Below are 20,536 nucleotides of genomic sequence, written 5' to 3'. Positions count from 1 at the left end.
TGCTGTGATTTTAAAACCGGTGTGATGTGTTCCCGTCCTCTGGTCTGTTGGATTCTTGTGGCTTTTCTGCTGGTGTGGATGAATGGTTGTCTTTTTAAACCCCGTGTGGCTGAATGAGCCCAAACTAAAAAATGACCAACTCGATCTCCTTCTGGTGTTTGAACAGAGTTTATATCTGTGACTATGACTTTTTTTTATAGTGCTGTATGTTCCCTTCACTTTAGAGCAGATTCTCTGCACTTGCACTCTAACATGTACTCATGTACTTCATGTAAACTGCAGGACAGATCTTTGAAGGAAGGCACATGCTCTTTACCTTGCAGCTCCACTATTAACACTATCATTTCTAAAACACAACACAACTATTGTGTGGAAGCACGGCTGATAATGTCTGAGGCATAAGTTCAATTTCATAGAATTTTTATTCATTATTAGTCAAATACAAGTTAATTTTTTTTTTACCATAGTGAGATTTTCTCTCATTAACCAAAGGGTAATTTTCTCCATGTGTGAATTTATAATAATAATAATAATAAACTTTATTTGTATAGCAGCCTTCAAGATAAAAAAAAAATCACAAAGTACTTCACAGTAAGACACTTTTTTATTTTAATTTCTTTTTAAAGACAGTTTTTAGCTGCTTTTTAAAAGAAAAGTCAGAGTCTGCAGATCTGAGGCTGAGAGGAAGCCGAGCCACGGCTGCAGAGGCTCTGCCACTTTTTAACGGTGTTCTCCTAACAACCAGCACACCCTGGTCACATGACCTCAGGGAGCTGCTGGGGGTGTACGGCTGCACACTTTTCTATAGACCACTAAAAAACCAGGATTTTAGAATGCACTCGGTAGCGGATGGGGAGCCAGTGCAGCTGGATTAATAACGGGGTGACGTGTGAAAACTTGGAAGAATTGGTTAAAAGCCTTTCTGATAGAAAGGATGAAGATTGTTTAAATGATGTCATTAACTAGTATTTAATGAAGAAAATGTGCAAATATCTTTGTCTTCAGGGCTGAGCTGTAGCTGTAAAGGCCCAAAACAGAAAAAAGCAAACAATCACAGATAGACAAGATGAGGCCACACAGATGGAAAAGCCTAATTTTGCCCGATTCCACAAACACTTCAGCTGAGATCTGCCAGCTCACCCCCCCCACTTGAAGCCCAGCATGCCTCTCTTCTGCCAGAGGAGGATCCGTGTGTGAATGTGCGGAGGGCGTGAGGTGAACATCCTGTGCATTTCTCTGCCTCCATGGAAGCAGCATCCTCCCAATCAACACCCTCCACGCCGCGCATGCATGCGGCGTGTTTCTGCATGCGCTCAGAGCTGCAGGAGAATCGTCCTGCAGAGTGACACCTCCTCCATTCTGCAAGTTACCAGCAGAGCGACAACATCCAGCCGTGCTGCAGCGCAACACACCGGCTTCATTCTACACAATTAAAAAAAATACACCTTTAGACACCAAACTGAAATATCCAGAATCATTTTGCTTAACCCCAACCAAAAAAAGGGCACAATGTGGGCGTAAACACTGCAGGAGCAGGAGAACGGAGAGTTGTGCTGCTTGTTGATGCTGCTCAACAGCAAACAGTAAAAGCTGATAAAAGAGGAATCAAAACCATTTATCCTGCATTCCTTTTTCACTGCTCAAGAGCTTCTATCCGAATGCTCCTGCTAACTTTGCACCACTTCCAGAAAAATAAAAGCATTTGAAACTGAAGAGCAATAAAAGGTCATGAAACTTGAACGACCAATCAGAGTGAGGCTTTTACGTGTGACGTGAGACTGCACTGTTTCAGCTAGCAGTTGAGCTCGGCAGAAGAAATATTATGGTATGGGCTTGAATGAGGGAGACCAAAACAACAAACTAAACTTTTGCACAAACGGACATGAGACCACGTACTTTTATTGAAGCATGTGATTGGTCAGGTTATAACTTGAATAACTTGTGGTACGGCAAAAAATATCATGGAAAAGAAAAGATGATCAAGAACATGTTAATAAAAGGTATCAGGGTAAGAATGGTTCTTCTGACCAATAGAATGACTCAGTGACAGCACCTTATGTCTCTATAGAAGTATATGGAAGCAGGCACTTCCTTTATTCAACACGAGGGTGGAGGGGGGGGGGGTTGCTTAGTCCAGTTCTCATGTGCAATGATTCAGACCAATTTGACCAATTACTGCTTATCGACAATGTCGAGCTCCGAAGCGTCCCTTCTGCGAAAAAACAGCGACTGAATTGACTTCATTCACTTGGAGCTGGAAGTACGTCATTTTTATGGATGATGTCACGCTCAGTCCAGTTGTCATAAACAGTTAATGAATGCCCCCCCCCCAGCCATCACCATGGAGAGACACCATCGTGTTGCCACGCCCCCGCCACGCTGCGAGTCGACACCATAATCCATGCAGGAAATGCTGCAATCTGCATCCTGGCTGCACGTAAATATGTGGGAATAACATCAGCTTTTATTTAGTCGGGACCCGGTTCTCCTGAGTTCGGTAGCTCGGTCACCTAGAGCTGCGGGACGGATCGCAGTCCAAAGTCTCCATAACGTAGCGCACAAGTAACAAAGCATCCCCCCTTTCTCTCAAACACAAAGTCTGTCTGCTCAGAGACTCAGTCCACTTGACTGATCAAACGCAGGAGCGGACTACTTCTTTTCTGTTTTGTTTGTCATATTTATTTTTTGTTAAAGTCACTTCCCTCAGTTTATACTGGATCATAGAATGGATCATGGAAATAACGAATAATAATTATATGTTGTTTCCCTTTCGGCTTTTCCCATCAGGGGTCGCCACAGCGAACGAGTCGCATGATAAACATGGCAATGTTTTACGCCGGATACCCTTCCTGATGCAACCCTCTCAAAGCAACCAGGCTTGGGACCTGCACAGAAGTAGAGCAAGGAACAGGGAGCAGCCCGGAGTCGAACCCTGGTTTCGGGGACGGAAGGCGCCGCAAACCAGCACGAGCTAAACCGGCCCCCAACGAATAATAATTATATAATAACGAAAAATTGAAAATACCCCCCCCCCCGACGTTATCATCATCCATCCCGATGGTTTACTGCAAACATCGTCTACTGCCAATTTAAGGGAATTGCCCAACCCTAGCAGTTGGATGCTTTTTGAAGGAACAATGAATCCTGAAAGATCCACAAAGACTTTAAACATCTGCTCCAGATGTTTCCCTAATGGAAGTCCCCCGCTGTATCAGCAGGACGATGACTGAAGTTTTACCTTTGGAGGAGATCTGGAGCATTCAGAAAAACACTCCAGAAACCCATCACCTTATTATCCTCAACCTGTTGAACCACAGTCACCATGGTAACCATGTCCTCCTCCCAAAAACTCTTGAGTTCTGCAGCACCATCCCATTTAAGATGGGCTCACTAAGTGTCACTTTGTTCTGTGGGGAATAAAATTCTTGCTCGTGTGATCTGAAAGTCTTTCCGTTTTTATCAAATTCATCCCAACTTCTCATGGTGTCAAAGTTCTCGTCATCAGTCCATGTTGGCGTGTTGATCAAGCGCTTCATAACAACACTTTTGATAACAAAATGAGTCTGAGAGGGGGTCTTAAAAGTATTGTTGGTCTGAAGTTCACAGAGTGTGTAGCTGAAGGCTTCAAGTGTAACTTCTCCCTTACATGTGGAGATCCACCAGACTAGAGGGCTGCATTGGGATTAACGCAAATCTCGCGGGATTGGGCGGTTTGAATTGTACTGCGGGCGGGAGCGGGCGGCAAAAAAAAAACTCTGCGGGATCAGTTTTGCCATGAATATCTCATGAATATATAATAGTGGACTACGTTAGGCTGAGCGGCTGTTGGAGTCTTATGTACTGAAGCTCCGTGAAAGCACCAGGTAGAGACGCCCAATGGCCACTGTCATCTAACCTGTTGTTGGGGGTGTGCAGCGCCCCGCCCCGCCTCTTAGAAATTGTGTTCTTTAAAGCCTGATACCGCGGTCGCGTATGGGCGGAGCTATCAGCTAAAGTTCTGGTCTGATCGCTGCATGGAGCGATGTGTGCATCAATGCATGGTAGACACGAAGAATGTGGAGAGATCAGGTTTATTATTTTAAAGAGTTCTGCTTGATAATCATGTTTCCATGTTTGAGTTCATAGAATCATCCCAGAGAAAGTCTCTGCTTCAACTCCTGCAGTGAAAGCTGCGTCTCAATCTGACGCCGTGTTTCCATCTCTCTGACAGAGTTTGAAGCCAAAGCCCCTCCCCCGCCTCTTTACATGCTTCTCCTCTCTACCTGTTCACCTGTTCACATCCTCTGCAGCTTAGAGTTATTTTCCCCGCGCTCCCAGTGTATTCCACAGAGAGCGCAAAATACGGTCATAGCAGGTTAACACGTTAGTCGGAACGCTCTAGCGCAACAGAAGGATGAAAGAGCTGTCAATCTATCTGGCAACACTGCGCGGGATAAGGAAGAAGCAGAGGTTTCCTGACAGGGACATGATGTCAGTTGATGAAGCAGAAAAGAACCTCAAACGAGGTTCATCGTGTTCAGATCTGCGTTTCGATGCCACACTGAGGCGCAAAACAGCAAAAACGGGAAAAGGCTGAAGCTAAAAAAAAAAAAAGTATTTTTCCGTCAGGAAAAAATTAATTCATAGATTTTCAGCTCTGTTGAACCATTACAATGTTTTTCTTCCTGCAAATGACTTTGACCTGCATCTATCCCAGCTGGTTCAGCGCGCTTCAGGCCGTCTGTCGTGGACAAACAATGTCGCGGACACACGCACACTTTTTTTACCGAACAGGATTTGTGAAAATATATTTAATGATTATGTTGCACATTACACAAAAGAGGAATGCATGAAAAGATGAGGCTGGAGGAGGGATATGAATCTCTTTAATAATATCAATAAAAATACGTGTTTTTTTCTGCGGGACGGGAGACGATACAAAATCAATGCATCTCTATTACTGTGCGGGACTAAATTCTATGAGTTTTGCGGGTGCGGGCGGGAGTGTAACGCATACGTTGCGGGAGCGGGCGGGATTGGTCAGAAATTTGGCGGGTGCGGGCGGGAGCGGGATGAAGAAAATAGTCCCGCGCAGGGCTCTACACCAGACTGCAGGTCAGCTTACAGTTCTTCCTACACATCCAGTTGATTTCACTGAACTCACTTTGTCTTTTCTTTAGTTAACCGATAAATCCAGACAGAAACACGATCAGGGAGGGGTTGGAGATCAGGCCAAAAGAAGTTAGACCAACTAAATCCAACAGCAGGAGTAGAATTCTTAACTTGCTTCAGACAAATGAAAACTATTTGTCCTATGGAGGGAATAAACTTGTTTTTTCTTTTACCAGCTTTAAGAAGAGTTGTAGCTGCTATATTTTGGTGAGACAGAAACTGAATAGAATGAAAAAACACCCCCTACTAATAATAAAATTGGACTCCAGCCGTGCTGCAGCCGCATTACAGTCACACCTCCTTAATTAGAGCACGGGGATCACAGCAATCATCACTTCAGTTATTTAGGTGATATTGTGTTTGAACAGCTGTTTCTCCAGTGTGATGGTAAAGATGCCGTTCAGCAGCAGACAGAAGAGGACTCAGAGACACGGTGTCCTCACAGCACATCACTCCTCCCCCTTCATCACAAAACCAGGACATGCACTTATCGCAGTAAAAAGCCTCATGTTGAATGTTACACAAGAGCACGTCACACGCCCAAACGGCGTCCTACCTGGAGGGCAGAGCGCTCCACAGCCCATCTCTGCCTCCGTCCACTAAGCATCCCCTCCTGGTCAGCAGCTTCTCCTCCACGGAGCTGGCTCTCCCGCTGACATCCACCCCAACACCGGGGTAAAGCTCTCCTTTCTGCGCTCACGTGCTGCAGCGGCCTGCACCCATGCGCTCAAACCTTCTGACCTTCTCTCGCCTTAAACCTCCACATCCTCCCAGTTTTTCCTCTAGTTTTTGATAGCGTCTCTTCTAACGCCCCCCTCCCCCTAAACAGCGGCTGTCATAAACGTCGCGCAGACTTCAATTTATTCAACCATCAGCCCGGCAGCGGTCCAGCCCACGCTTTCCATCAAATCACTGGAACACTTTGCAGACGTCCCATACACTGCTCTGCGTTTCTACCGGCCAGCCCCACTTTAATGTGGTTTCACACGGACATAAACCAGGGCTCAGCTGTGACGGAGCAAACTGAGTGACACTAAACAATCATCCAAACGGCCCAGACCTTTCTCCTTCCACGATAAAGCCTGGCCTCCCGCCCTGAACGCCATCCTACTCCTGCCTGAAGCGCTCAGGTCAACTTTCATCAGAGGACTTAACCGTACACACCGGGACGAATATTCGCCAGGCGTTTTTCGCCACGTTTTTTGTGTTCACACCCAGGCGATTTTCGCTGACGATGAGCCGAGCGAACATGCAATTTCCTTCCCTGACATTAGATGGCGCTTAATGTAAACAGAAATACTCCTATACACAAGGTGGCGCTGCGCAACTTTACGCTTCTTAAAGTCGCTTTTCCCTCAGAAGAAGAGAGCAAGTATTTATGCGCTTGTCCGAATCAAACAAAGAAAACATGAATATTTCAAGCACCAGTAGCTCCAACTGGTGCTTGGTTCAGGGATATTTTAGAATGTCCGTCATTATTTCTTCGCGGCAGTGTAGACGCTACTTGGTGTCTATCTTCTTCGCTGGTATGTGTGCTCAGCAAGGCAGTTTTGTGTTTGAGCCCCCCCAAGTTGTGTTTTACTGTAACTTCAGAGGCTCCAGACATGTGTGCAAAAGCGCCATTCTCATTGGTCGAATAGATTTCGACGCGACGCGTCAAAAAAAAAAAAAACAACCCGAGGCGTTTTTTTTTTGACGCTTTGTCGCGTGGCGTTTTTTCGCGTCGGTGTGCACACTCCCATTGGTGCCCTTTGTTTAGTCACGAGGCGTTAAACGTCGGCGAAAATCGCGCACGAAATTCGTCCCGGTGTGAACGGGCCTTTAGGGATATTTTCTTTAAAAGTCTGGATATTTTCCAAAGAAACGCTATAATTCTACAGGTTTTTAATAGATGAGGCCAAAGAGTGCAGAGCGTACGACGTCCACTGATCCCAATATGCAAAAAACAAAAAAAACTTTCACCTGGGGAGGTCGGAAGACGTGTATCACAAAACAACAACGAATTCTGCACAACCTCAGTCCTGATCAGATGTCTGCATGATGACTGTTGAACATGCAAACATCTCACGGCTCTTTCAGGATTAACCAGGTTTATCACACGTGTTTCATTGGGGCTTATTTGACATCTGTTCTGCAGCTCCTCATCTCCATCCTGGCTGGACCGGACAACACGGAACCTCCCGGTTTCCAAAAACAGATGCAGGTTTCACTCCGGCTGTTGCCTCAAGTGAAAGAGCTCAGCTGGATGGTATCAAACAATCACTGGGGTCCTACTTTTACTTTTACTGACATGTCTACAATTTGTAATGAAAACAAGTCTTAATGAGAATAGAACAAAAATTAAAGCAACAAGGGAGTCTGGTCCGCCGGGAATACCCTCCCTTAGCCTCGCCGCCCCCCCATATGACCTGCCCTCACACCCGCCTTACTCTCCCCCTCTGCCCCTGCCACCCTGGTCAGGGCTGAATCTGGCAAATTCTTGAAAAAGAAGAAGAAAAAAGTCTCACAAACGGCAGCTTTTCTGTTGGTTTTATCTCCATAGCAACCATTTTACGTCTTGGTGAGATAAACAGGTCTATGCAATTTTCAGAAGAATTTGCAAAATGTAAATGTATGGATTTCCTTGGCAACAGATGTCTTTGTTAACCACGCCCACATTCTTCATAGGTTCATATTGTATGTCATATTGTTTCGTTCAGCTTGGACCAGCATTTCGTGTGTTAAAGCTTCACAATATCGCGGTAAAAAAAGTGCAAGCAACAGGAGGCCGCCACCTTTGAGGACTCGCCTCAAAATTCACAGCTCCTGATTCCAAAAGCTCTAATCTGGAGCAGTTTCCCAATCATGCTCAAAGAGTTAGGAGCCAATAGATCAGGAGTTTACATTTGCAGAAGGTGCTAAAGGTGTTTTTCTTGAGGTCAAAGGTCACAAAACTTCAGTTCTGTTTGTAGATAGAAATTAGTGAAATTTTGTAAAGATCAAAGTTTCCTTTTCCCATACTGAGGGAAAATGTGGAAATCCCCAAATGTCACACTTTGTTGCAAAATGACCATCAAGCTTGTGGCAATCCCATAATAGTTTGAAAAGTTGTATTGGTTTCGCTAGTGGATTTTGAAATGTTTTTTTGAAATCCATAGGAGATTTTAGACCCCCCCCCCCCTTTTTTTATTACAGTTTCCTCAGCTGTGATGTCATCATTTTTTGGAGAGTCATTCACTATGCCCCAAAATTCCTTTTCAATGGCTAATAGGTGCCAGCAGGACCCGTCACTGGGAGCTGTCCTCTCTGCCTCTCTTGGAAAACTACCATCGTACTTATGCCGTCTCCTGGATACAACTCCCGCTCCTCACACGGCTTCTCCTGTCTGTTCCCAGGATCCACACAGCTCTTTCCTGGGCTGCTCCTCCTCTCTCATGGATCAGTGCTCAGAACTCTCATCTGCCTAAGCTGCTTTAAAACAACGCTTTCTGAGTTTGTCACCAAAGGGTGAACACAACCCACTCGGCCCCCTCTTCACACCTTTCCAGCTCAGGCGTCTCCTCCCAGCTGCAGCTGTTACCACCTCAGCACCAAACAGTCCACTCTCCCCTTCTTCCAACAGAAGCAAAGGGACCCCCCCAACGACTCACAGCACCAGACCAGCCACCGCCCACCCATCCTCCAACCCCCCTCTGCCTCACCCTGAATCAGGTTAGGATGGAGTTAAGGAGAACAAAGGCCAGGAAGGCAACAGGCCCTGACAGCATCACCTCCAGGCTCCTCAGGGAGTGTGCAGACCAGCTCTGTGTGGTGATGCTGTTCATATTTAATATGAGCCTCAGACTGGAGAAGGTACCAGTCTTCTGGAGGACTTCCTGCCTGGTTCCGGTTCCGAAGGTACCTCGTCCTACGGAACCGAACCACTTCAGACCTGTCGCCTTGACTTCCCACCTGATGAAGGCTATGGAGAGGATCATCCTCAGCCATCTCCGCACTCAGGTGAGCTCAGCACTGGACCCGCTGCAGTTTGCATATCGACCAGGCATCGGGGTGGATGACGCCATCATCTACCTGCAGCATCGGGCCCTGTCTCACCTGGAGGCCCCTGGGAGCACTGTGAGAGTCATGTTTTTTGATTTCTCCAGTGCTTTCAACACCATCCGGCCATCACTGCTGAGGAGGAAGCTGGAGGTTGCAGGTGTGGACCAACATCTGGTTGCTTGGACCATCAACTACCTCACAGACAGGCCACAGTTTGTGAGGCTGCGTGACTGTGTGTCTGATGTGGTGGTCTGCAGCACGGGGGCACCTCAAGGGACTGTGCTCTCCCGATTCCTGTTTACCCTGTACACATCAGGCTTCACCTACGACTCCCACCACTGTCATCTGCAGAAGTTCTCAGACGACAGTGCCATTGTGGGCTGTGTATCGGGGGGGGTGAGCAGGAGTCCAGGGGGGTCATCACTGACTTTGTTAGCTGGTGTGAAGTTAACCACCTGCTGCTTAACACCAGCAAGACAAAGGAGCTGATCCTGGACTTCAAGAGGTCCTCACCATCACAGTCACCGGTGAACATCCAGGGTTCAGACATTGAGGTCGTGGACACATTTAAATATCTGGATGTTCACCTGAACAACAGACTGGACTGGTCCAACAACACCGATGCTCTGTACAGGAAGGGCCAGAGTCGCCTCCACCTGCTGAGGAGACTGAGGTCCTTTGGCGTGTGCAGACAGCTGCTGAGGACCTTTTACGACACTGTGGTGGCCTCAGTGGTCCTTTATGGAATTGTGTGCTGGGCGGGGGGCAGTGCAGGCAGAGACTTGAAGAGGCTTAACAAACTGGTTAGGAGGGCCGGCTCTGTCCTGGGCTGCACACTTGAGTCCATCGAGGAGGTGGCGGACAGGAGGATGTTAGCTAAGCTGACATCCATCATGGATAACCCCTCCCACCCCCTACACCAAACTGTAGAGGCGCTGACCAGCTCCTTCAGCACAAGACTGTTGCACCCTCAGTGTAAGAAGGAGCGCTACCGCAGGTCATTCCTCCCCACAGCCATCAGACTGTACAACACCGTGTCAAAGTGACACTCCACGGTCCCAGGGGTGTTTTTCTGTTTAGTCATTGATTCATTTACTTTTTGTTGTAGTTGTTGTTTTTCAATTTTAAATTGTTTTTTGTTCCTGAACAGTTGTTTGTTTTTGTTCTTGGTGTGAACTTCATTAGTTATTTCTGTATTTTGAAAAAATTTGTAATGTTTTTTTACAGTTTACATGTTTTGCAGACCGCATGTTTTTTACACTTTTGCAGCTGTATTTATTTAATATTTATTTCTTTATTTAATAAGAATCTCATTTTTGATAATAATTTTTCCTAATAATTTTAGTAATATTTTTAAGTATCTAATATAAATGTCATTTGTGATGTCCTTTATTGATGTTATATTATATAGATTATTTCTGAATGTCGTGTTGCTGCCACAGATAAATGAAATTTCCCCATTGTGGGATTAATAAAGTCATCTATCTATCTAACATGCTATTCTTCAGCTGATTTTTAATAAAGTTTGATTTTCAAGTTGTTATGTTTGTTTGTGTGCCAATGCCCCTTGGCGAGGTCTCTCCCCAAAAAGAGCTTTTATCTCAAGTGACTTCCTGGTAAAAAATAAAGGTTAAATAAGAATAAAAAGTGTTTTTGAGAATGCTGTTCGGCTCACAGTCGCAGTACAAAAGATGAGCTTTGAAACAGTCCAGGACTGCTGCTGAGTGACATAAATACAGTCAAGGGGAATTGTGTCTCCTGTGATCAGTAGTTAAAAAAGCTGAAATGTCTTCAGAGCGACCAGATCAGAAAAAGACAACATGAATCAGTGATGGTTTCAGGATTTAGACGGTTTTGACCTGGGCCGGAATGACCTTTTTTTTTTTGGAATATGCTGTTTTTGTAGATATTTAAATTGTTTCTTACTGTTCTAATCTTCTAATTTTTGTAGTCACTGTGCTGCTTTTTCCTTTTCCTATATGCATGTCAACCAGTGCTGTATGCGATGGAGATGTCAATTTCCATGCGGGAACCTCCCAAATGGATAAATAAAGTTGTCTATCTATATCTATCTATCTATCTATCTATCTATCTATCTATCTATCTATCTATCTATCTATCTATCTATCTATCTTATCTTAAAAACGTGGCGTTCCTCATCGTTATGGCAGAACTTGTTGGTGTGTGACCCATAGGGAGTCCACATGTGTAAAACACTGGCCAAATAGGATGCATGTATACATGTGGATGTGTGGTGGTGGTGGGGGGGGGGGGTGGAGGAGGAGCCCGCATCTCCGCCGCGGTGGGACCGCCCCTGCTTACAAATTCCTCACAGTAATGGAGGCTTCAACTCCTTACATGGATAAATGCAGCCCGCGGCTACAAAAAAAACACCCCCCGTGGAAAACACTTTCTCTGTGACGACATTTAAAGTTTCAAAGTGTGACGAGTTTTAGTCCAAGTCTGTTAAACTTTGGGTACCAAGTCCAAATGCGTTTTGTGCGGTTTAACCGCAGACGTGGAGTCAAAGCTTTGGACTAAATCACATGATATAAAAAGGACAATACGTCGTCTTTGAATGCTTTCCTTTTCTTTACCTTCCTTTGCTTTTTTTCTTCTTGCCAAAGTTCCACCAAGTTTTCCCAGGAAAGAGTCATCCTTCTTCCTGGTGGACGGAGATTTGGGCGTCGGGGATTTTGGAGAAGACGGAGATTTTTGAGGAGAGGACGCCATGTTTGACGGTTAAATCCCGGACAGTTGGTGGAAAAACTGCCCCCCAAAAAGACGTCAACTTTAGGGCAAGAGGGAACAAAATATCGGAGTCCACTCCCTAAAGCGGAAACGGAATTCCAGACATTTGTCCCGACGTGGAGAAGCCCCTCCTCCTCCACGGAGGCGCGCGGGGGGCACGAGCGACGGCGGGAAGAAAAGAACCAGAAGTCTCTTTACTGACATTTATTAAAATCACTCAGCAATAGTTTAGTAATAATTCAGCGCACAACCAACTGTACGATCACACCTCCATATAGATTTTTATAAAAAATAAATAAAACTGCTTGGAGCAGGGTTTTTTTTTTTTTGGGGGGGGGGGGGGTGTTTAAACACTAAATGTGATAGGTACAAGTCCATTTAACATTCACAAACAACATAGGAGCCGATTCAAAGTCCTCCAAACATCTTTTGATCTGTTCTAAAACCCTTCCCAGTGTTTCTTATGATTATGCAGTTTTTAGCCAAACACAAAGAAAAAGGCAGGACATAGTGTCTGCAGAGTGGAAGAAATTCATTAGAAATTCACCTCTGAGTTGTGGGCGAGACAGTTGGTGCAAGCAACCCCGACCCCCCTTCCCCTCCCCAGAGCTTGTAGTCCGCCCATTAAGGCTGATACCATCTTGGCATTTTTCTTTTTGCTCCTGATTCCCAATTTGAATTTAAAGGGGAAAAAAAACAAGAATGCACTTTTAAGCTCATCTTTCTTAACATGTCAGAAAATTGTCACAAGAACGTGTTAAAAGACACAAAAAAGGTAGTTGAGATCAAGGTGGGCACAATTATGGTGTCTAAGGAGCACTCAGCGGCTAAATAAGTTTACTAAACACAAACTTCTAAGACAAAATATCTGCTAATCAGATATACATTTCTATATATTTATGCATAGAATGCACTACATCTAGTCAGTCATGCTATACTGCGTTGCCTTTTCAAATGAAGTTTCAAGCTGTTTATAAGCTGTCTCTGCTCTATGTTTAATGAGTGTTTGAATCAAAAAGTCTGATTAAAGTAGAAACCCTAAATTAAAAAACAAAACCGAGGTGGTAATTTTATTTTTTGTGTTTTCAAGTAGTGATGCAGTTACAGTTCCGGTACATTTGGTTGATCTGGCTTTAGCCAACACAGTTATGTACACATACCCATCATTTGTTTAAAAATAGAAATTTTATTTAAGATTCCTTTATATTTTAAATAATCAAAACAGCAGTTTGCAACGACAGCATGCACATCTCACTGCATTCTTTTTCAGTTTTAAAACATGAATGTATAACCAATGCTACATTTTAAAATTCACATCTGATGATATGAATGATTAAAAACATAAAGGCAAAGGAGGTGTGCAGTGTGAAGACTTGTCTCCGGGTTAAAACGTGTGTAAACATCGACTGCCGTGGAGACAGACGTGGCAGATTGAGTTAAAATCAGGAAAACACATGCATGTCCATTCATGGAGGCTTGGGAAAGGATTCACACAGACTTGATAGGTTGAAGAAGTGAAGCAGTGAGGCTTCACCAGCAGAGATATTCCAGTGTGGGACGGGTGGATGCCTGTCACATTGCTGGACGTGATCCGGTGTGGTGGGCCCACAGCTCCTGTGTTTACCGCCCCCAGCTGTCATTTCCTTGACCCCAGTGGAACTCGAAGCCTTTGGACAGAACCAGGGTCTCCAGGTCCTTGTCTTCGGCCCGCTCCTTCAGTCTCTGCTCCTCCAGGATGGAGACCAGAGTGTCCCGCTTCTCCACCGTGCTCATGATCTGAGCCAGGATCTCCTGCTCCTCCTGCAGCTCCGAGGCACTCTTCTTCGTGTCTAAGATGTACAGCACAACTGAGCACGTGGTCACTGTCCGATGACACCGTTTCACAATAAGAGCCTTACCCTCCACGGCCATCCTGTGTCGAAGCTCCTGCTGCAGGCGGCTCTGACTGTCCTCCAGTTGGAGCTCCTGAGCGCTGAGGTGAAGGAGAAACGGTCAGATCTAAACTGCTCGGAAACATTAGCACAAGGCATGTCCGGTCTCAAACCCCTGTAGGTCGATTTCTCCTCATACAGCATCTTCACACACATGCTGCATCTAAAGCCACGGACACAGCGGGCATGTGACCGTGTTCAAGAACGCGCGTTTAGTTCATGATGTTTACACTGCACAAGCAGGGAGGGGCTTGTTTTTCCCCCCCTTCCTACTGTTTACTAGTGCATGTTAGAAGAGTCTTAGTGCAAAATGTCAGAGCGGTGTAAATCTGGTGAATCTTGCTCCAGGCTAGGGCTGCACAATACGAGGAAAAACTTGCCATATTAGTGATCAATATCGCCATGACGACACATGAACAAATAGCAAAACAACCAAAAACATCATTTCCATTTCACTGCAACAGTTTAATTTAAATAAAAAATCTAGCCACAGGGGTTGCAAGCCAGTTGCCTCTGTGCCGGTCCCAAGCCCGGATAAATAGAGAGGGTTGCGTCAGGAAGGGCATCCGGCGTAAAAATTGCCAAAATACCATGCGAATCATCCACAACACTTTAGACATACCGGATCGGTCGAGGCCCGGGTTAACAACGACCGCCACCGATGCTGTTAACCTACAGGGTGTCGGTGGAAATTTGACTACTGTTGGTCGAAGAAAGAGGGGAGGCAGAAGGGCACGTGGCCAGAGAGAGAAGGGAAAAGGCAGGAACATAGGTTTGAGAATAGGGACTCTTAACGTTGGCACAATGACAGGGAAAGGCAGAGAGCTGGCAGACATGATGGAGAGAAGGAAGGTAGATGTACTGTGTGTGCAGGAGACAAGGTGGAAGGGCAGCAAGGCACGTAGTATTGGAGGAGGATACAAACTGTTCTATCATGGTGTTGATAGGAAGAGAAATGGGGTAGGAGTGATTCTGAAGGGGGAGTTTGTAAACAGCGTTCTAGAGGTGAAAAGAGTCTCAGACAGGATGATGAGCTTAAAGTTAGAAATTGAAGGGGTGATGGTGAATGTAGTCAGTGGGTATGCGCCACAGGTTGGCTGTGAGTTAGAAGTGAAGGAGAGATTCTGGAGTGAGTTGGATGAGGTCATAGAGAGTTTCCCCAGAGGAGAGAGAGTTGTTATTGGAGCAGACTTTAATGGGCATGTTGGTGAGGGCAATAGAGGTGATGAGGAGGTGATGGGCAGGTTTGGTGTGAAGGAAAGGAATCTGGAGGGACAGATGGTGGTGGACTTTGCGAAGAGGATGGAAATGGCTGTAGTCAACACTTACTTCCAGAAGAGAGAGGAACATAGAGTGACATACAGAAGTGGAGGTAGGAGTACCCAGGTGGACTACATCCTATGTAGACGAGGTCATTTGAGAGAGGTTATTGACTGCAAAGTGGTGGTAGGAGAGAGTGTAGCCAGACAGCACCGCATGGTGGTGTGTAAGATGACTCTGGAGGCCAGGAAGAAGAAGAGAGGGAAAACAGAAAAGAAGACCAAGTGGTGGAAGCTACAGAATGAAGAAACTTGTGAGGAATTTAGGCAGAAGTTGAGACAGGTCCTGGGTGGTCAGGATGAGCTTCCAGATGACTGGGAAACTACAGCAGAGATTATCAGGGAAACAGGTAGGAAGGTGCTAGGTGTGTCATCTGGAAAGAGGAAAGACGGTAAAGAGACTTGGTGGTGGAATGAGGAAGTACAGGAATGCGTCCAGAGGAAGAGGTTGGCTAAAAGGAAGTGGGATGTAGAAAGGACTGAGGAAGGTAGACAGGAGTACAAGGAAGCGCAGCGTAGAGTGAAGAGAGAGGTGGCAAAGGCCAAACAGAAGGCTTACGATGAGCTATATGACAGGTTAGACACAAAGGAAGGAGAGAAGGACTTGTACAGGCTAGCCAGACAGAGAGACAGAGATGGGAAGGACGTGCAACAGATAAGGGTGATTAAGGACAGAGATGGAAAGGTGCTAACAACCCAGGAGAGTGTACAGAAAAGATGGAAGGAGTATTTTGAGGAGCTGATGAACGTGGAAAATGACAGGGAAAGAAGGGAGGAAGATGTGGTTGTTGTGGAGCAGGAAGTAGCAGAGATTGGAAAGGAGGAGGTTAGGAAGGCTCTGAAAAGGATGAAGAGCGGAAAGGCCGTTGGTCCTGATGACGTACCTGTGGAGGTATGGAAGTGCCTAGGAGAGACAGCAGTGGAATTTCTAACAAGGTTGTTCAATAGGATTTTAGAGAGTGAGAAGATGCCTGAGGAATGGAGGAGAAGCGTTCTGGTTCCGATCTTTAAGAACAAGGGTGACACGCAGAACTGCAGCAACTATAGAGGAATAAAGTTGATGAGCCACACAATGAAGCTGTGGGAAAGAGTAGTGGAAGCCAGGCTTAGGAAGAAGGTGGAGATCTGTGAGCAGCAGTATGGTTTCATGCCCCGTAAGAGCACCACTGATGCCATTTTTGCTTTGAGAATGTTGATGGAAAAGTACAGAGAAGGTCAGAAGGAGCTGCATTGTGTGTTCGTAGATTTAGAGAAGGCGTATGACAGGGTGCCGAGGGAGGAGCTGTGGTACTGTATGAGGTCGTCTGGAGTGGCAGAGAAGTATGTCAGAGTAGTTCAGGACATGTATGAGAGAAGTATGACGGTGGTGAGATGTGCTGTAGGTCAGACAGAGGAGTTCAAGGTGGAGGTGGGACTACACCAAGGATCAGCTTTGAGCCCTTTTTTGTTTGCTATGTTGATGGACAGGCTGACAGACGAGGTAAGACAGGAATCTCCCTGGACAATGATGTTTGCGGATGACATTGTAATTTGCAGTGAGAGTAGAGAGCAGGTGGAGGAACAGCTAGAGAGGTGGAGGTTTGCTCTGGAAAGAAGAGGCATGAAGGTCAGTCGTAGTAAGACAGAATACATGTGTCTGAACGAGAGGGATCAAGGTAGAAGCGTTAGGTTACAGGGGGCTGAGGTGGAGAAGGTGCAGGAGTTTAAGTACTTGGGGTCAACAGTTCAGTGTGATGGGGAGTGTGGAAAAGAGGTGAAGAGGCGAGTGCAGGCAGGTTGGAGCGGGTGGAGGAAAGTGTCAGGAGTGTTGTGTGACAGAAGAGTGTCAGCAAGACTCAAAGGAAAGGTGTACAAGACAGTGGTGAGACCAGCTCTGCTCTATGGGTTAGAGACGGTAGCAGTGAGACAGAGACAAGAGGCTGAGATGGAGGTAGCGGAGATGAAGATGTTGAGGTTCTCCTTAGGAGTGACCAGGTTAGACAGGATAAGGAACGAGTACATCAGAGGGACGGCTCATGTTGCCTGTGTCAGCGACAAAGTCAGAGAAGCCAGACTGAGATGGTTTGGACATGTTCAGAGGAGGGATAGTGGATATATTGGTAGAAGGATGTTGGAGATGGAGCTGCCTGGCAGGAGGGCAAGAGGACGGCCAAAGAGGAGATACATGGATGTCTTAACAGAGGACATGAAGTTGGCTAATGTTAGGGTAGAAGATGTCCATGATAGAGTGAGGTGGAAAAGGATGATTCGCTGTGGCGACCCCTGATGGGAAAAGCCGAAAGAGAAAGAAGAAGTTTAATTTAAATAAAAGTCAGCATGACTTCAATTAAACTCCAGATGAAACTAGTCTACATGGGAGACAAGCATCTAACATGAAAGGGCTCCATCTGATTGGTCAATGATGTAAAGGAGTCCATCCTATAGGTCAAATGCATAAATGGATTTATTTGATTTGTTAAATACTTCAAGCTGCCATAAGATTGTTTTAACACATTTAAGGCAACCATTAATTGCAATTTTCACTATCTTTTGTGATATGGGTATTGCCCAGCTTGAAAAAAAAAATAAAAGAGCAAGAATGGTTATTCTGACCAATACAGGGACTGAATAATAGCTGTTTATTTCTTTATTTTGGCGTCTTGGAGCCAGCGGGTACTTCCTGTTTGCGAGGCCAGGGGGAGGAGTCACTCAGTTCAGTCTGTGGTGTTGCTGTGTGTGAGTGTGAGTGTGTGCCACTCACAAAATCATGAGTTCAGACTCGTAGCGAGCCAGCCGGTTCTTCTCCAGAACAAGTTTAAACCAGGACTGATAGAGCTGGGCTTCATCGCCGTCCTCTGGTTCAGGTGAGTCTGTGAGGAAGAGGAGGCCGAAATGAAAAGTGAAGACAGAGAAAGATGTTCAAAAAGCTGCAGCAACAATCACCCTCTTGATTGAAACTGAACACAAAGGCTGTTTCTGTGGAGAGAGGAAGCAGCAATGGAGTCTGAGTGTCTGCTGTGAGTGAAGCTGTTAACTGTGCAGAGAAGCTTCACAAGGCAACCCTTTCTCACAGAAAAGCGTCTAACAGACTGAGGACTTTCACATGAAGTTCAATGAACTGCATCAAATCCCCACCGGGAGCTGAGACAAAGATCAGTGGAGACAGCTGTGAAGGTTTTAAGGAAGCGGCTGCTGTTCACCCGTTTCTCCTCTGATGATCTTCTCCATCTGCACTCCTCGCTCCTCGATCTCGCGTTGCTTCTCTCCAACTTCCTCCAGCTGTCTCTGGATCACCTGCACAATGACGACACAGGAAGGATGTCGTCAGCAGAAACCGGCTCTAGTCAAAATGGAAGAACCTTCTTCTACTTGGTCTCATCAGCAAACAACCCATCCCCACATCGTCTCATCTGGCTTATCAGGAATATTTGAGTTTTTTCTTTGTCTGAGGTTCCTCACATGTCAAGCAATCATATCTGCTTTGGAAAAATCCGACATCTCATTTTCTTCTCTTTAGAAAGGGATTTATGGTCAAATGGCAACACTGAAACAACTAAACAGCTGTACTTCAAAAAGTAAAGATGTTTATGTTCTCTATTGCAGCAGAGACGGGGAGCAGCCAGAGCTCAATTCATGTCCAGTCTGCATCTCACGGTGCTGCAGAACCTAGAAGTTGAATCCTGTTCCATGGGCTCTCTGCACAAACAGGATCTAAAGCAGAGCTGCACCTGAGCTCGATGCAGCCTCTTCAGCTGTTCTCGCTTCGCCTGCAGGGCCGCCACCCTTTCCCGCTTCTTCTGGCTCTTCTCTGCATGCAGCTGGAAGAAGGAAGGTGGAGCATGTCAGAGAGGATGTCGCTGTGCACCCATAAATCTGATCCGTTTTGTACGAACCATGGGATTGGATGTCACGTTTTCATTTTCATCTTCACTGGAGGAGAGCTCGTCCAGATTCTTCTGGCTGGAAGCTAAAGACAGAAGTCCAAGAAGCTTTTATTTCTAACGTAAAGGTGAAGCTCTAAAGAATAGATTTAAAATGTCCTTGTTAAAAAGGATTTGGTCGTCATTGCACTATTAGAAGGGTCTTTACCAAAAAGGTACAGGTTTCATCTTGATGAACTCTGACTAGAATGAATAAAGTGGTTCATTTTTAGGATCTGACTTCTTGGACAATGTTTTGTTTCACTGTCTCTCCATAAGAAGAAGCAAAGACAGAAGTTCTCAAACATGGAAAATTCCTAAAGTGCAAGATTCTTTAAAGAAAATCCTGTTCTTGTGGTATTTTTTAGATGATGGAGGACCGATATTAAGAAAGTTAATCTTCAAATTCCAATTCTAGGTTTTTATTTATTCAAATGGTTGTTAATGAGTAGCAGATTGGAAAAGAGCTTATTTGTGACGTAGAAAATATGCTGGGCAGGCCGCAAGATCCGAGCTCTCAGCAGCAGGGATGGGAAGGGAATATAAATCGTCTTAATGGAAACAAGAAAACTACCATAAAGTTATAGAGTAAAATGATCAGATTCGCCTCCACCTGCTGATTACTGTTCATGATTGGGCGCTGCGCTGCCACCATGACGCCCCAAATGCGCTGCTGCCAGACCGCCACGCTGTGCCTGATGCTAAAGCGCGCCGTAGGAACTCCGATCGCATCTGTACATGGACTTTGCCTTGAAACTGGATGAATCGTGCTTGGTGTGAAAGCAGCTCTAAACCTCATCCTAGCTGTAGTTGCAGGGTGGAGGCAGTATGATGAATTGGGGCTGCGTTGATAATTTGCTGAATTGTTAAGGAGCATGTTTGGAGGTCCATATTTGAGTAGTTAAGTTGAACCACTGAATACCGAGGACAGAAACGGCCGTTAATCCCAGTAAAATAATCTGGAAACCCTGAAGAAAGAACATTTTCAGAGTGGAAGCTGTTCTGGAAGCTGTTCATCTGCAGAGTCATTGCACAAACCTTTGTTTCTGAAGTTTGAGAGGATGGTCTGGATGTCATTTTGAGCTTGCTGGTCCGTCTCCTCGCTGTCCCTCTTCCTTCTCATCCGCAGCGATGAGAACAGGTCCACTCTCTTGTGGGGGTGTGACCTGGAGTCCTCAAACGCCCCTTCAGAGTCTCTGCTGTCCCTGATGGCCACCTTCTGCAACAAAGAGGGCAGGTCCTGCCCCGCCCCCCAGGGATCTGCACCCACAGAGACCCACTGGGCTCCATGCCCGCTGAGCCTCTTCCCATCCACTGCCGACTCTGGAATGCAGAGGAGCGAGCTAAAGGTGAACGCTCCGTCAGACACGGGCCTCTGTTTGCGGACGCCGTCACGCTTGGGTTTCCTGTTGAGGAAGAACGATTGGATTGAAGTGAAGAGGTCTTCACCTCCCAATGGCCAAGC

The 20,536-nt window shown here is 45.9% G+C and overlaps 2 protein-coding genes across 8 annotated transcripts in view; both read right to left on the bottom strand.

The window, feature by feature from the left end:
- The window catches only part of LOC101161694 (alpha-parvin), a 34,295-nt gene extending 22,243 nt beyond the window's left edge, over nucleotides 1-12,052 (bottom strand). Inside the window, exon 1 of the mRNA XM_023955424.1 lies at nucleotides 11,769-12,052. Within this exon, the coding sequence (XP_023811192.1) occupies nucleotides 11,769-11,904 (136 nt within the window). The 5' untranslated portion in view covers nucleotides 11,905-12,052. The remainder of the gene's footprint in view (nucleotides 1-11,768) is intronic.
- Nucleotides 12,053-12,257: 205 nt separating this feature from the next.
- The window catches only part of LOC101161940 (protein-methionine sulfoxide oxidase mical2b), a 66,396-nt gene continuing 58,117 nt past the window's right edge, over nucleotides 12,258-20,536 (bottom strand). For all 7 annotated transcript variants that reach the window (XM_023955417.1, XM_023955422.1, XM_023955421.1 and 4 more), the window contains 7 exons: nucleotides 20,110-20,477; nucleotides 19,045-19,118; nucleotides 18,880-18,969; nucleotides 18,352-18,445; nucleotides 17,913-18,021; nucleotides 13,821-13,894; nucleotides 12,258-13,751 (listed from right to left, as the gene is read on the bottom strand). In XM_023955417.1, the coding sequence (XP_023811185.1) occupies nucleotides 13,543-13,751; nucleotides 13,821-13,894; nucleotides 17,913-18,021; nucleotides 18,352-18,445; nucleotides 18,880-18,969; nucleotides 19,045-19,118; nucleotides 20,110-20,477 (1,018 nt within the window). In that variant the 3' untranslated portion in view covers nucleotides 12,258-13,542. The remainder of the gene's footprint in view (nucleotides 13,752-13,820; nucleotides 13,895-17,912; nucleotides 18,022-18,351; nucleotides 18,446-18,879; nucleotides 18,970-19,044; nucleotides 19,119-20,109; nucleotides 20,478-20,536) is intronic.

Source organism: Oryzias latipes, chromosome 6 (assembly GCF_002234675.1).
Source record: "Oryzias latipes chromosome 6, ASM223467v1".
NCBI classification, from domain to species: Eukaryota; Metazoa; Chordata; class Actinopteri; order Beloniformes; family Adrianichthyidae; genus Oryzias; species Oryzias latipes.
Note: the sequence above shows the minus strand (reverse complement) of the source record. Positions and strands in the feature narration are given on the sequence as shown.